This window comes from Aspergillus caelatus (assembly GCF_009193585.1).
Source record: "Aspergillus caelatus strain CBS 763.97 unplaced genomic scaffold BDV27scaffold_198, whole genome shotgun sequence".
In the NCBI taxonomy this organism is placed as follows: domain Eukaryota; kingdom Fungi; phylum Ascomycota; class Eurotiomycetes; order Eurotiales; family Aspergillaceae; genus Aspergillus; species Aspergillus caelatus.
In genome coordinates this window covers 21467-34839 of record NW_022475461.1, presented here as the reverse complement: position 1 = coordinate 34839, position 13373 = coordinate 21467, and the positions used below count along the sequence as shown (strand labels likewise).

Here is a 13373-nt window from a genome sequence, read left to right as displayed (position 1 = left end):
TGTGTGTGTGTGTGTGTGTGTGTGTGTGTGTGTGTGTGTGTGTGTGTGTGTGTGTGTGTGTGTGTGTGTGTGTGTATGTGTATGAGTATGATCTATAAAGAGGAATATCGCTTGTGGTCAGCCTAGCTGAGAAGCATGTTGCGTACTATTAATGTTTACCTATATTGGACGCTTCAAAGGTTTATACTTCAGGGTCCGTATATTTGATGCCCATGTCATCAGAATATCATATGCGATACGTGGATGCAACGGCCTTCCATTCAGCGATACACTGTCAGAATTAAATTGAACCTTTGCTTTCCGAAGCAGCACCGGGGCAGCGTAGTAGAGAAATCTCTTCGTGGTTCCAAGAAGACACCATAGGTCTTCAGGCCGTAACTGAGATTTTGTGTACTTCAGCTGAAGTCAAGTTCACAGGCCTGATGTTATCAAATACCTGTTTGAATACCTCATGTAATATCTCGCAGGGCAAAAGTTCAGGTGACATGAGTACTTTTGCTCCAAAGAGCTTTTCTGGAGAATATGAAAGCACGATTGCAGGTATACTCTCAAATTTCAAGATCGAAGAGACCAAGAATATACCACAGCGAGTATATTTATGTAATCAATAAGAAAGTGAGAAAAAGTTCTGCTATATATATATATATACTCCGGGGTTGTTTCCCGGCTGGAACATAGTCGGGCGGAATAGAATAGAGGTTATCAATCTGAAGGTCGCCCAAGTGGGAAAGATACAAATAGGGCCCAGGATTGAACCGGCCCGATAGAGAAAGATAAATATGCTATCTGGCCCAGACAGGGTGCTGTGCAATTGTTCTTGCCAGAGATAAGTCCTTAAATCTAAAGGTACCAGTTATGGTATTGTACGGGCACCTGTACTAATACTGCACTATTCTCTCAGCTGAAGAAAGAGTAAGTCATATTAATTGAACAGGGAGTCAAAGGCCACTGATATTAATCACACCGGGGACTGACTTACTCAATCGGGTGGATAATCCCACTAGGCTAGAGTAAATCTGGCTGAGAGAAAATACACCTGGTTATTAATGTTGTTAATTAATTCATAATACAGCTCCAGATAAATATATAGATATTCTCTCTATTTCTAGATATAGCTCAGTACTGTTTAGAGTTAGGTCTACGGGGATTATCAGAAAAGTATATTGGGAACTCTAGTTTCTGGAAGACTTGTATTGTACCACACTTGTATAGTTCTCTGGGTCCCTACAATACTCGAATGGCTGTCTTCACACCACAAAGCACATATCATTTATGCAATGATATGGCCACAAAGCCGAACATCGGGGAGAACTAACCGGGGAGTATGATATAACCGATCTCTTCTTCTGCGACCCACTCTCTCTCCTCATTTCCCCAGGCTGCCACCATTTCCCCTCCATCCTTCGCTATACAGCTCTTTTCACACCAAGGATTCGAAGGAGTACAACGTTAAAATGGAACCCCTCTCGCCGCCACCAGCTCTAACCCATCTTTTCACTCTTCGGTGCGTGGTCGACCCTCCGATGGAGATCGGGAATGGACCTTACGGTCGACGTCGCTGTGTACCCATTAAATCAGGTACTGTGAGAGGAAAGTACTTGAATGGGGAAGTAGTTCCTGGTGGAGCGGACTTTATGTACGGAGCAGAATTGTCTCGTTATTATCGGAGCATAGGATACTAATGGATGATATCTAGGTTGGTTGAGGAGGATCATACAACACATGTAAATACGAATTATCTTCTTAAAAGTGATGATGGAGCTTATATTTATATCCGGTTCGTTTTTCATCTCGCAGCTTTTTATTGTAGACTTATAGCTTCGGTGACTGACATTATTATATATATAGAACGGAAGGAACTCGCGCCGGGCCTCCCGAAGTCTTGAAGGCCTTGATGGAAGGAGACGGAGTGGATCCCAGCCAGTACTGGTTTCATTTACACATCAAGCTCGAAACCGGACATGAAAAATATAAATGGATGAACAACCGGGTCATTGTTGGACGGGCGACAAGAGCCAAGGGCGAGGTTGCGTATGATGCGTATTTCTTGGAGAATATTGTTTGATGTATGGATTCGCTCTATTAAAATCTATTTAAGTGTTCTATGGTATATATCTTCTGGGAAGCAGTCATGTCAGGGGGCATTATAGAATATGTCCCTCGTGTGAATTTTATTACTACGGTGCGACGCGATTGCGCAGCAATTCGGCCAGATTTACGTACTCCCCTTTGCTCGCATCCTGTTGCGCGAGCACTTCATCTACAATCTCGTTGGCCCACCGAATCTCGGTATGGCATTGACGCAGATCTGCTAGTCGCTGACGGAGCCATTCAAGCTGCGCTGGATCGTCTGTTTCGAGTGCCGCGACCAGAATTGGCCAGTGGAGGCGACGCATGAGTCGTGGCTCGGATGCGTATTGCTTATGCGTAATCTCGAGAATGTTGCTCAAGGCATGCCGGTGAAGCGTCCGCGGAGATTGGGAGGGGCAGAGTAAGCGCCGATGGAAAAGGATCTGCGCGTAAAAAGTGCTAACAGCCATGTTGATCGTGTTTAATGTGCGTCGCATTGAGGCCGGACCGGCGAATTTGGCCGTGATGAACAGATCGGAGAATTTCTGCGGCTGTTAGAGATTGGTCTTGTGTGTAACGAGCAGGGGACATACATCTCGGACGGCCATTATTTCGTTGAAAAAGGACTCCGCCTGGTACCCCGAATCGGGAATATGGTCGAATAGCAATTGCCAGGTTCGATGCCGTAGCGACATGCCCGCATGTAAGAGCTCCAAGCCCCGGTAATTCTCCATATCATCCGATACTTCCTGGTCCGGGTACTGCTTACCCCAGAAGCATCGACCCCACACACGAGCGCAGCGATATAGTCGGTCCGGATGCAGGGCAGGGTTCCCGGACTTCAGAACGTAGTCGTAGAGCGATTCGGTCAACCCCATGGGTTGACAACTCGCATCGATATACCTGAGGCTACATTAGACCGGCTTTCGAAGAAAAGCCATGGTACCTACAGAATCCATAGTAATAGCTGCTCAGGGATAAATGACACCCGAGACTCCGACTCATTCGATTCTTCGGACTCCATCGACAGCAGCACATTATTCACATCCTTGATCTGAAACAACTCCGGGTGAGATTCCAGCAACGACTTCACCCCCTGTAAATGTAGTTCTAGATGCCGCACGGAATGGCCATATTGCCATTCGTATGTTACCATCAGAAACATAGTCGCGAAGATCGCCTCCAGCTCGGCGGGCGAGACCTGTCGCGGGGACACCAGGGACTGGCGGAATTCCTTGACGGCCAACCCGTAGTGGTAGCGACCATGATCCTCCGCCGTGGGCCGGCCGGGCGTTCGCACTATCAGACCGTTGCGGTACATGTCACTCGCCGATAAGGCGAGGATCATGCGCATTATGATCTTGTTCGTGGCTGCCGGCCCTTGGTATAGATAACAGAAACTGCTCCATTGCCACGACTTCATGTAATAGAATACCAGGGAGGACGACGGGAAGTATTGGAAGTACTTCTGATCATGTTCGGAAAGCACCAACGAGTTGGCGCACGCGAAGTCGGTTCCAGATAGCGGAGGATAAAGCGGCGGGGGCGGGGGATAGGGAGGCACGCCGAGCCAGCCTGGAGAGGAAATCGAACCAACGGGGATCCCCGTGAGGTCGGCGGTAGCGTCTAGGGGGTACCATGGCGTGGCAGCGGAAGTCACGGAGGGTAAATGAGGGATCTCGATTGTTGAAGCGGCGAAGGGAGCGGAGGCGGCGACATCACGACTGGGCCATCGAGGCTGAAGTTGGCGCGCTGGAGTGATGGACTTGCCTCGTTTCACTGGAACTCCCCACTCACAGCTGAGTCGCAAGTTGGAGCAGCGTTTGCAGACCGGGCGCTCTTCGCCGCATTTCACTTTTCGACGGCGGCAGGTACTGCAGCCTGGGCGAAGTCGCGGTTAGTCTGGGAGTTTTCACCGGCAAGCCGAGCATTCCGTAGCAAGCTCTGAGAATGTATGCACATAAGTATCTAACTAAATACCTTTCTTGGAGCGAGGGGCGTTCCGACCCGACATGGATTGAAGAGCCCACGCTACAAAAAGAAGCAATCAGCCGGGAGGCATTAGCAACGAGTGGATGCCAAGTAGCAGGGCAACCGGGAAACAATCTGAAGGGTGTCGGGAAAAGTGACGATAAGAGCAGGAAAAGCAATGCCGGAAAATGGAGAAGAGTTGATGATGCTTAGTCAGCGACTGGTCGGTCCATCAGAGACCGAAATGTGGCAAGTTCTTCTCTTAGATTACTATTGATTTCTATAGAAAGCTGCTGTGCACGTATTTGGCACTTATATATGTGCATGAACAGCGTTGAACTGCATGCGTTATCGGTACGAGCCCTAACATGCCCCCACCGCGAGTCATACAGTCGCACCGCGTTGCCCAGCGGCTATAGTTATAGTGCAGTGTGATGATAGCCGGATTAAAGTGATGTGGAATTACAGCAGAGCATACATCTCACCGGGCAATCCTTGTTGAAATGCTCTTAAAACTGGAAGTCCTCGCTGCCAATCATGTTGCCTCATGCGGAACTCGCAAGTAACCCTCGCGTAGCTGCATCTCAAAGGTCTCCCCAAGCAGTCTAGCCTTTGCGCCGCCGGAGACATACGGACGAAGCCCTTGTCCAAAATTTCGGAAGCACACACATATCATGGTTACTGTACCCAGTGCCAATACAATGGTGATGATCCCGAAAAAGCTCAATGTCCTTTGAGCCGAGAGATATTCCACATAGGTACGGGGCAAATAGAACGCGGTAAACATGTATATGAAGAAACCTATCAGCGCAAGATGGAAGACCTGATCTAGCTTATTAGCAAAGTCAACCGGCAATGGCAAGGTGGACACCCACGGAGATAACTATAGTCCCCACTCGATACTCGTGCCTTACGACCCACGCAGTGATAAATAATAGACAACACGAAAGGGGGATAAGGGTCACTATTGCAACAAAAGTTGGACCACTTTTATTGTAAGGTATAATCGCGAGTTGTAGTAGAAATCCAAGGAAGAAGAATCCATCGAACTTTAACACAGACAATAGCAGCTAATGAGGGGACAAAGGTCAGAGCCATATCAACCACACGACATACCGGAAAGGTTTTACTTACCTGGAAGCATAAATACCTCCGTCTCATTTGTAAATCGGCTTCCACCTTTCGTAGGGTAACCCAGGCAAATTCTTCGTACAACTTCCACGCACTGTATTGGATCCAAAAGGTGAAGGATGCCGTTATAACTATGATCGAAACGATCATACCCCGTAACAGAGGCCATGTATTTTGGGGTACAACAGAATTGGCTGTGAGAATTTCTACTATATCACGCAGCTGGTTATACTGAATGCCATTGTATACGCTTAATGCGCCCGAGTATATGCCCAACCCAATCACTTGGATAGTGTTTTGATGCGCCAATGTGTCATAGACAAGGAGCAGCTGATATACTAGCCCAAGTGTTACTAGAGCGAAGAAAGAGGGTATAGATCTATATGCCGTGACAGTCGAAGCAATAGGCGTAACACTGTTCTGAAGACTGGTGTATATTACCCTGTTCCATAGGTCAGCAGTTTCCATGCTAAGCATTGTAATAAGCGTCAAAGCATACACCTCAAGAGTGATGAGCACCACTGCTTCAATAAACGTGGAAACAAAAAAGATCCAGGTCCACAGGGTATTCGGTCTGTATAGCATTTTGCATGCCCGGAAGTCGATGAGATTCTGTAGCACGAAGCATTCACCGAGCGTCTGAGGTCCTGGCACCTGAGCCTCTCGTCCAAATATGCTGAACCTACAACGCAGACTATGTTGTTAATACAATGCATTGGGCAGCACTGATTTCTGGGTCATCCGGGACAGTGTGCCCACCAACGCGTGCAGGGAACTTTTAGTTTGGGAGGCTTTAGGCTACGAGTGGCCAGTGATAAATTTAATTAGGTGGACTGGATCGGTTGGCGGCTGAACTTCGAAAGTTCAGCCTCTGAAGCGGTGCCCCCTTCCCCCCCACACATCCCTCATAATCGTACGTGTCGAGACGTGACGAGATGCTGATCGTCAGTGACCGTCACCGCCAAAGCCTGCCCCCACACCCCTCCTTACCCTTAAATAATTTGTGTCGCCGGCTATCTGACCACAAGGACCAATTCCGCTATCAAGCGTAATGCCCAATGTCTCAGGTCCAGGGTTGGACTTCAGGACCCCAGACAAGAGGGACCCTAGATATCCTGTGGACATGTCTAGCGACACTTGGTCTGTGTGTATGGACTGCCATCCATCCAAACATCCCGGTCGTACATAATGCCTGGTCCACGCTCTTCGAGCGCTTGGGGTTAATGGTGCTGGCCATTATCTTTCCAGAGATTATTATCACTTCCGCATGGGGTCAGAGAAGACGCGCGAGGAACCTGCTTGTTGAAGTAAATCGGTCCCTAGGGCGGGCAACAAAAAAGACCACATCAGAGGTATAGTACCTAGCGATATGCAGTTTTTTTGTGGTGTTTCTCGTCGCTCTATGATGCATCTAGCGAGTCGCGGAAACTGCGAGAAACAAGCTATAATATTCTAACTTACGCTCACTAAACAATTGCCAGCCTACTGCGAAATTCCGGTTAAAACAAGCCTTCTCATGGAAGATGAAGGTCTCTCCGAACCAGGAGACCGCAAGTCAAGATCTTTCTCTGCTCCCGAAATATTCAGATCCAGACTTAGTGGCGCCATTACCTCATACTACATCTGATCCTGTTCAAGGCCAGCCGCCCACAACTGACCCCTGGTTTCACGACCAGGCCATGTTTGCCGTCATGGGCGGCTTTGCTATTGAGACGCATTACCTGGACTCTGCGACCGAAAAGCGCATCATTCGTCGCCTTCTGACACCTGAAGGGGTATCCATACTGGCCAAGACCGGTCATCTGCCCGCTCTCAGTCGAGAAGATGTTGCCGAACGGAGCAAGGCAGATATCTTCGCTAAAAGCATAGTCGTTGGCCAGATCGTTTGGTTCGCCTTACAGGTACTGGGGAGACTATGTCAGGGCTTACCTGTGACGCCATTAGAGACACATACAGCTATCCATGTCGGATGCACAATAATAGTCTATGCAATATGGGTCAATAAACCTTACAATTTGTTGCAGTCTGTTGTGGTAGCCGGGCCAGATATGAATTATCTTGGCGCATTCTTCAACTTCTCTGATATCAGTCGCGACATTTTCCAGAAAGAGTGCGAACGGTATGAGATGGAGAGGATAGAGTACTGGAAGGAGCGCGTTATACAAGCATCGCAAGGAGCTTTAACCTTTGGTGCACCCCCGAAACCCCCCGTGTTAAAACCCATCGACCAACTGCTCGATGACTACCAGTCGGATGCCACCCGCAATTGCACAAAGCGGTATGACGACGAGGAAATTCTATGCGCCATTGCAGAAGACGCTCGCCAGGGACTTCATCTTTTAGAAAGTCAAGGATGTAATACGTTTCGAGGAATCCAACCCAGTCATCGAAAGCTTCTCCGCCACACCTCCGAGAATTTCACTATTCGGACGGTATGGGGGGGCTGGAGTACTGACTTTGGCCACGAGCCAAACCTCGAGAAAGGGATTCATGTGCTCTTCAATGTCTTGTACGGCGGGTGCCACCTAGCTGGGTGGGCTTCGGATTTTCCAACAACATTGGAGAGTTGGCTGTGGAGAGGGTCAGCTCTTTTTCTCACCACAGTTCCAGTTTGGGGTGGGCTATGGGTTCTATGGTGGAAAGGCGTACGCTCGAGATCTAAAGCGCTGTACCTTATTCGAAATGGGGACTTGGACATCATCGCAGCACCGTTCTTCTTTCTCGTCTTGGTGGGTTATACCTTGGCGAGATGCTACTTTCTGATTGAGGCCTTGATCAGTTTGAGACTGTTGCCGTCTGCAGCGTATCAAACTGTTCAATGGTCAAATTTCCTACCCCATGTTTCTTGATATCATTGAATAGTAACAAATACTTTAAAAAAGACCGAAGTGAGCCGGTTCTGGTAAGCCTGCTATTCTAAAACGTCTTACTCTATAAAAGCCCTACCCTATTTTTACCAGCACCTATAATCTTAGTTGATATGAGTGCTACGCGGCAGGTAGTAAGTTCGTGTCGCAGCAGAGCATTATTCTCGTCATTCCTACCGAGGCGATTGAATGTAGCCGTGAATATGATGCTATGTTCTTCTCACTCATGTCACCTACTTTACTCAAGTTAAACTCAACGGGTGGAGATATTCGTGGGTCGAATAATCGTCATTTGCTAAAATAGGGATACGTCCGGTTTATTCCTGGATACACTGTTGCCATTGTGCCTTTGCTTGTTCGAATAAGGCTTCGTCCGTAACCATTTCCCATCCGATCATGGCTAACGATTTGCCCACAACCACTGCCTCAACATGAGCATCATCAGTGCCAGCCGCTGCTGCAAACGACGGATGGTGAGGGAACGATCCGTCCGGTCCCGGTATACCGAACATGGTATGGAGAGTGGGCATGATATAACTAACATTGCCTGTCGTAGCCATTAGTAATTGACATAACCTAGAAAAGAAAACAGTGTGAAATACCAATATCGGATGACCCAGTTAAGACTTTCTCATGGCTCTTCAGAACATTTCGATCGTAGCTACCCATGTGGGCCTGATAACGTTCACATAATGTGTCGTTTATCTTAATGTCAGTGTACAGCTCATCTCTGTTACACATATTAGCTTAAGCCCCACGAAGAGCTTGGGATATGGCCTACGCACTCCGTGATCTTAGCTTCACATCCGGTCGCCAATGCACCTGCCTCAATACAATTGCGTACCTTGACCATCAGCCGATTCAAGCCCTTCAGTGTTGGACTGCGAACCTGCCAATAGGCCTTGGTATAAGCTGGAATGACGTTGGCTACCTTAGGCGTGTCCAAAAATGCACAATGAACACGTTCATCCGGTTGGAGCTGTTGCCGTAGGACAGCAACGTTATTATAAGAGGTTACCAGGGCATCGAGCGCATTGACGCCTTCCCAAGGGTTGCCTCCAGCATGGGCACTCTTTCCAGTGAATTCACAGTGAATCTGTTTGCGGGCATTCATCAAGACGCCGCCCACGCCAGTGGCTTCAACACCAGGAAAGAGCTTCTGGGGACCAGCATGCCTACATTGAGTCAGTATATTGTAAGTAGTAGAGAGTCGCAAGATGCATACGCCATCAAGGAGATATCAACACCCTTGTAAGCCCCGGCATCTATCAATTTGGCCTTTCCACCGCCATTCTCTTCGGCCGGTGTGCCCAACAGCTGAGTACGACCAGGGATGCCATACTGCTTTAGAAGAGCAGATAGTGCCAAGAAAGCAGCGACACTGCTCGTTGTGATCAGGTTATGGCCACAGGCGTGGCCTATGCCGGGCAATGCGTCATATTCAGCGTTGAAGTTGATCAATCGTCCGCCAGAGCCACTGATGGCTTCAAATGATGTGTCCAGGCCATATGCGTGGCGAGTCACAGTGAACCCTTGTGCTTCAAGGAAGTCGCAAATCGCGTCGTGAGCTTTATACTCTTCATATGCTGTTTCTGGATTGGACCAGATCTACGCAATGAGCGTTTGCGGATAGATGACGTCAGGGACAGCAATATATCATACCTCTCGATTTAACTCTCTTAAGGTTGTCTGTAACGACTCTAACGCCGCATCAACGGATGCCTTGATATCCGCAATACTAGGCTTGGTTTGTGAGATTGCCATGGTGATAGATTGTAATATTTGTACGCGCAGTTTAGGGTAGCTGTCAGTTACTAAACGCTAGCGAAGACCATTATAAATATATTCGTCTACAACACTTTCGATAGTATGGCTATGCCTCGGCTGTAGTCATTGCAAGGATGATTCGGCTTTTCACCTCAGAAGACCCTTTGATAGGATAGATCGCCGACGTCAGTGCCTATCGTGCTGCACGTCGGCTCCATTACCTGCACCCCACATGTTGGATATGTTATCATTGTCCTTATCTGGTAAGAATAAGCAGGCTAGCAGGGGGGGAAACTTGATGACCAACGGTATGATGGATGATATCAGTTTTAAGGAAACAATCATTATCTTCATTATCACTGGCCCCCTCGGCAGATTACAGCCAGTCGCTACCCCAATTTGCCGAAGCCAAGAGTGGGGATGTGGATATCAAAACAGCCCCAGTCCTCGTCTGAATCACCTCAGGTTTCCAGATGGCATTCTCTCCGCACGATTGAATTTGCGGGGTAGCTGCAGCAAGGGCCTGTTAAATGCCCATTGCAGTAATGTAGGTCCACACGATAAGGGAGCATGTTGATAACCTTCGCGATTTTAGGTTGGACATTTGCCGAGCTCGGCACGGGCATTGGTGGATTTGCCGACGAAGCCCTACTTCGTATCTCTCCAGTGGCGCTGGCGCTCTATGGGGCGAATCGTTGGTTTTTAACCGGCATTAAAAGTGGGCTCACAGTGGATTTTATACCTCCAGGATTTCATATGGACCCACGGTATTGGGTGCCACGCTAACCCAGATGTCAATTCCGCAGAGTATCCTATCTATCCAGTTCGCTATCTTTATGACCTGACTCACTAATTACCTACTTATCCGGTGAATGTGCAAAATGCTTGGATATTTTAGGTCTGATTAGCATGTTCTAGGTGCGGAAATAGTGTGCGATCTTCCGCGTTGGGCTATCATTCAATTCCCGAAAATTGCTACCGATTCTTTGCATACCTATCATAAAAGGGCTCATAGCTCGAGAGGATATTTTCTCGTTTCACTAAATTTGACAATTTGGAGTGCCGGATACCATGGAAAAGCACCACGATGCTCCCCCCGGGACAATGCCGGAGATAGATGACTTCAAGCTTGAACCTCAGGCGTCAGTTGCCAAAGATGTCGACCTGGGACAGATGCTGGGGATGGAAGTTACTCCACAACAGGAGAGAAAGGTGTTGCTAAAGCTAGACTTAATGTAAGTATATTGATGTTGATTATTACATGCTCAGAAACTTATACTATTCAGATTGATCCCCTTAATGGGTATCTGTTATATGATGCAATATATGGACAAACTGGCTTTGAGTCAGGCAACAATGTTCAACTTAAGAGAGGACTTAGTATGAACGATCATTTATCACTCACGTCTGAGCTATGGTGCTGACCTTCCCAGGATCTACAAGGGACAGAGTACTCCTGGTCCTCAGCGATCTTTTATTTTGGATACTTTGCGTGGAGTTGGTATGATGTTCGCAACACCAGTTCGCCCACCCAGCTCACTAACTAGTGATTAGGCCAAGCTCCTACCTTATTGTCCGCCTTCCCATAGCCAAATATCTCAGCGCCTCAGTGTTCGTTTACCCACCTACATCTACCAGCGTCCCTCACTAACAGCTTACAGGCTCGTCTGGGGAGGGGTTCTCATGTGCCATGCGGCTGCGAAAAGTTTTGGTGGTTTGATGGCCGCGCGTTTTTTTCTGGGAGTCGGTGAAGCCGCCATCGCCCCAGGGTTTGCTCTAATCACGGGAATGTACTACAAGCGCGAGGAGCAGCCTGCACGGTAAGCACAGTAGTCTTGAGTATCTGGCACTCTCAATCTAACTGTCTTACAGCCAAGCTGCATGGTTTTTTGGCAACTGTGTTTCCACCGTCATCGGTGGTGTTGTTGCTTATGGTATCGGGAACATCAAGGTTCATGCCATCTCGAGTTGGCAGTTACTATTTCTCTTCTTAGGTGCCATCACTGCCGCCATATCGGTCTTTCTCGTTATACTCCTACCCGACTCTCCACAGAAAGCGATCTTCTTGACCAAAACCGAGCGGACAATCGCCGTGCAACGGACCCTTAAGAACAAGACAGGTGTAATGGATGGTGGAGACTTCAAATGGAATCAGGCATGGCTTGCCGTTCGTGATCCACAAACATGGTTTCTTGTCCTGTACACATTCTCCGTTAATCTGTGCAACGGAGGTGTCACTAGTGTATGTCGTTCAAGCTCCCGAAATTTCCTCAACCCTTACTGACGAGTCAGTTCTCTTCAATTATTATCAGCGGCTTCGGCTTCACTCAAATTAAGTCCCTTCTGATGCAAATGCCTCTCGGTGCCGCCCAAATCGTCTTCTTGTTCCTCGCCGCCGGTGTCGCCACCCTCATTCCCAATACCCGAATCATCATGATGATCCTCAACACGACTGTCTCATTGGTTGGCATGGTCCTCGTTTGGAAATTAGATGAAGATAACCAAAAAGGTCGCTTGACTGGATTGGCTCTGGGAGCCGTCTTTGCAGTCAACATTCCCCTTGCACTGAGCATCATCAGTTCCAACGTGGCCGGCTTCACTAAGCGGAGTACGACAAGTGCCTTGATGTTTGTGGCCTACTGTATCGGAAATATTGTTGGACCTCAATTCTTCCTTGACTCTGAGGAACCTCATTATCCTGTGAGTTTATTCCTCATGATAACGTATGCATAAACAGATGCTAACTAGTGCCTAGACCGGTATGAAGGCTGCCATTTCGGGCCTCGCCCTGGGGACCTTTTTCTTGATTTGCTTGTTCGTTTATTATATCTTCGAGAATAAACGCCGAGACTCGGTGTATGGTCCTCCTTCCGAGTTGACAGAGGAAGAGGAGCGGATGCAAGGTCTGTCGAACAAGACGGACCTTGAAATTGAAAGCTTCCGTTATGTTATATAATCACGAACTAGATTTTACATAATTGAATTGTTTGACAAAGAGATGGTCCCTCAGCTCGCTGAGATTAAGTGTCTTAACCCTAGCAGGCGGAGTGGGAACAGTGCGGCTGAAGAGGGCAGGGATGTCCCTTCTACACCAGATATCTCCTGCAGGTTGCTAATGCAATGTCATCCTTGTCCACTCCAATAAACTAAGTCTGCATGCCTCCCTTACCTCGGCTATGCAACATAGCTGCACTAATAGTGTGCTCAGCTCAGGATTGGTCAACATGCAGCTCAATGTAACATTTGATGATTCCTTCGATATTATAGCAAAGCCCAATCATGTGTCATTATTGAGCAATCTTGTCAGGACGTTAGGTACATATGCAAATTATATGAATCTTCCCAGCTTACCTTCCCTTGACTGCTCCGCCCATGGCGCGCCTGTTATTGGGTTTGTGTGGAGTTTTGAGGGGGGCGTTATGTTTTTTATGCTTTGGTGGATTGTGTTCCTGGGTTTGGTTTTGGGGGCGGACGAGTATGTTCTCTCTTATTCTGCTTAGGATATTCGTGGGAATATGCTACTAGTAATAAGTTCTAGGGAAGTTATCGCGGAAATGGATGTTTCGC

General features: G+C 48.0%; 6 protein-coding genes across 6 annotated transcripts; 3 read left to right on the top strand and 3 right to left on the bottom strand.

Annotated features, from left to right (window-relative positions):
- Positions 1–1443: 1443 nt before the first annotated feature.
- On the top strand, positions 1444–2065 carry BDV27DRAFT_167437 (DUF3237 domain-containing protein; the record flags this gene model as incomplete). The annotated part of the gene is made up of 3 exons (XM_032074484.1): positions 1444–1636; positions 1697–1777; positions 1849–2065. Exons 1-3 carry the CDS (start codon positions 1455–1457, stop codon positions 2063–2065), a joined length of 480 nt encoding a protein of 159 aa, XP_031923860.1. The 5' UTR covers positions 1444–1454.
- On the bottom strand, positions 2061–4176 carry BDV27DRAFT_133985 (Zn(II)2Cys6 transcription factor). Its single transcript, XM_032068205.1, has 4 exons — positions 4051–4176; positions 3021–3951; positions 2664–2973; positions 2061–2615 (listed from the first exon to the last, which is right to left on the bottom strand). The coding sequence occupies exons 1-4, from the start codon at positions 4082–4084 to the stop codon at positions 2178–2180; spliced, it is 1713 nt and encodes a 570-aa protein (XP_031923859.1). The 5' UTR covers positions 4085–4176; the 3' UTR covers positions 2061–2177.
- Positions 4177–4576: 400 nt separating this feature from the next.
- BDV27DRAFT_148389 (uncharacterized protein) lies at positions 4577–5757 on the bottom strand (the record flags this gene model as incomplete). The annotated part of the gene is made up of 4 exons (XM_032070908.1): positions 4577–4873; positions 4917–5111; positions 5176–5614; positions 5672–5757. 4 exons carry the CDS (start codon positions 5755–5757, stop codon positions 4577–4579), a joined length of 1017 nt encoding a protein of 338 aa, XP_031923858.1.
- A 473-nt stretch (positions 5758–6230) lies between these two features.
- BDV27DRAFT_148388 (uncharacterized protein) lies at positions 6231–8078 on the top strand (the record flags this gene model as incomplete). Its single annotated transcript, XM_032070907.1, has 3 exons — positions 6231–6524; positions 6717–7817; positions 8055–8078. 3 exons carry the CDS (start codon positions 6231–6233, stop codon positions 8076–8078), a joined length of 1419 nt encoding a protein of 472 aa, XP_031923857.1.
- Positions 8079–8356: 278 nt separating this feature from the next.
- BDV27DRAFT_167435 (M20 family metallopeptidase) lies at positions 8357–9803 on the bottom strand (the record flags this gene model as incomplete). The annotated part of the gene is made up of 5 exons (XM_032074483.1): positions 8357–8586; positions 8642–8769; positions 8825–9214; positions 9265–9647; positions 9702–9803. The coding sequence occupies 5 exons, from the start codon at positions 9801–9803 to the stop codon at positions 8357–8359; spliced, it is 1233 nt and encodes a 410-aa protein (XP_031923856.1).
- A 1107-nt stretch (positions 9804–10910) lies between these two features.
- Positions 10911–12762, top strand: BDV27DRAFT_167434 (major facilitator superfamily domain-containing protein; the record flags this gene model as incomplete). Its single annotated transcript, XM_032074482.1, has 8 exons — positions 10911–11041; positions 11093–11186; positions 11240–11307; positions 11361–11417; positions 11468–11626; positions 11679–12048; positions 12099–12506; positions 12562–12762. The coding sequence occupies 8 exons, from the start codon at positions 10911–10913 to the stop codon at positions 12760–12762; spliced, it is 1488 nt and encodes a 495-aa protein (XP_031923855.1).
- Between the last annotated feature and the right edge of the window lie 611 nt (positions 12763–13373).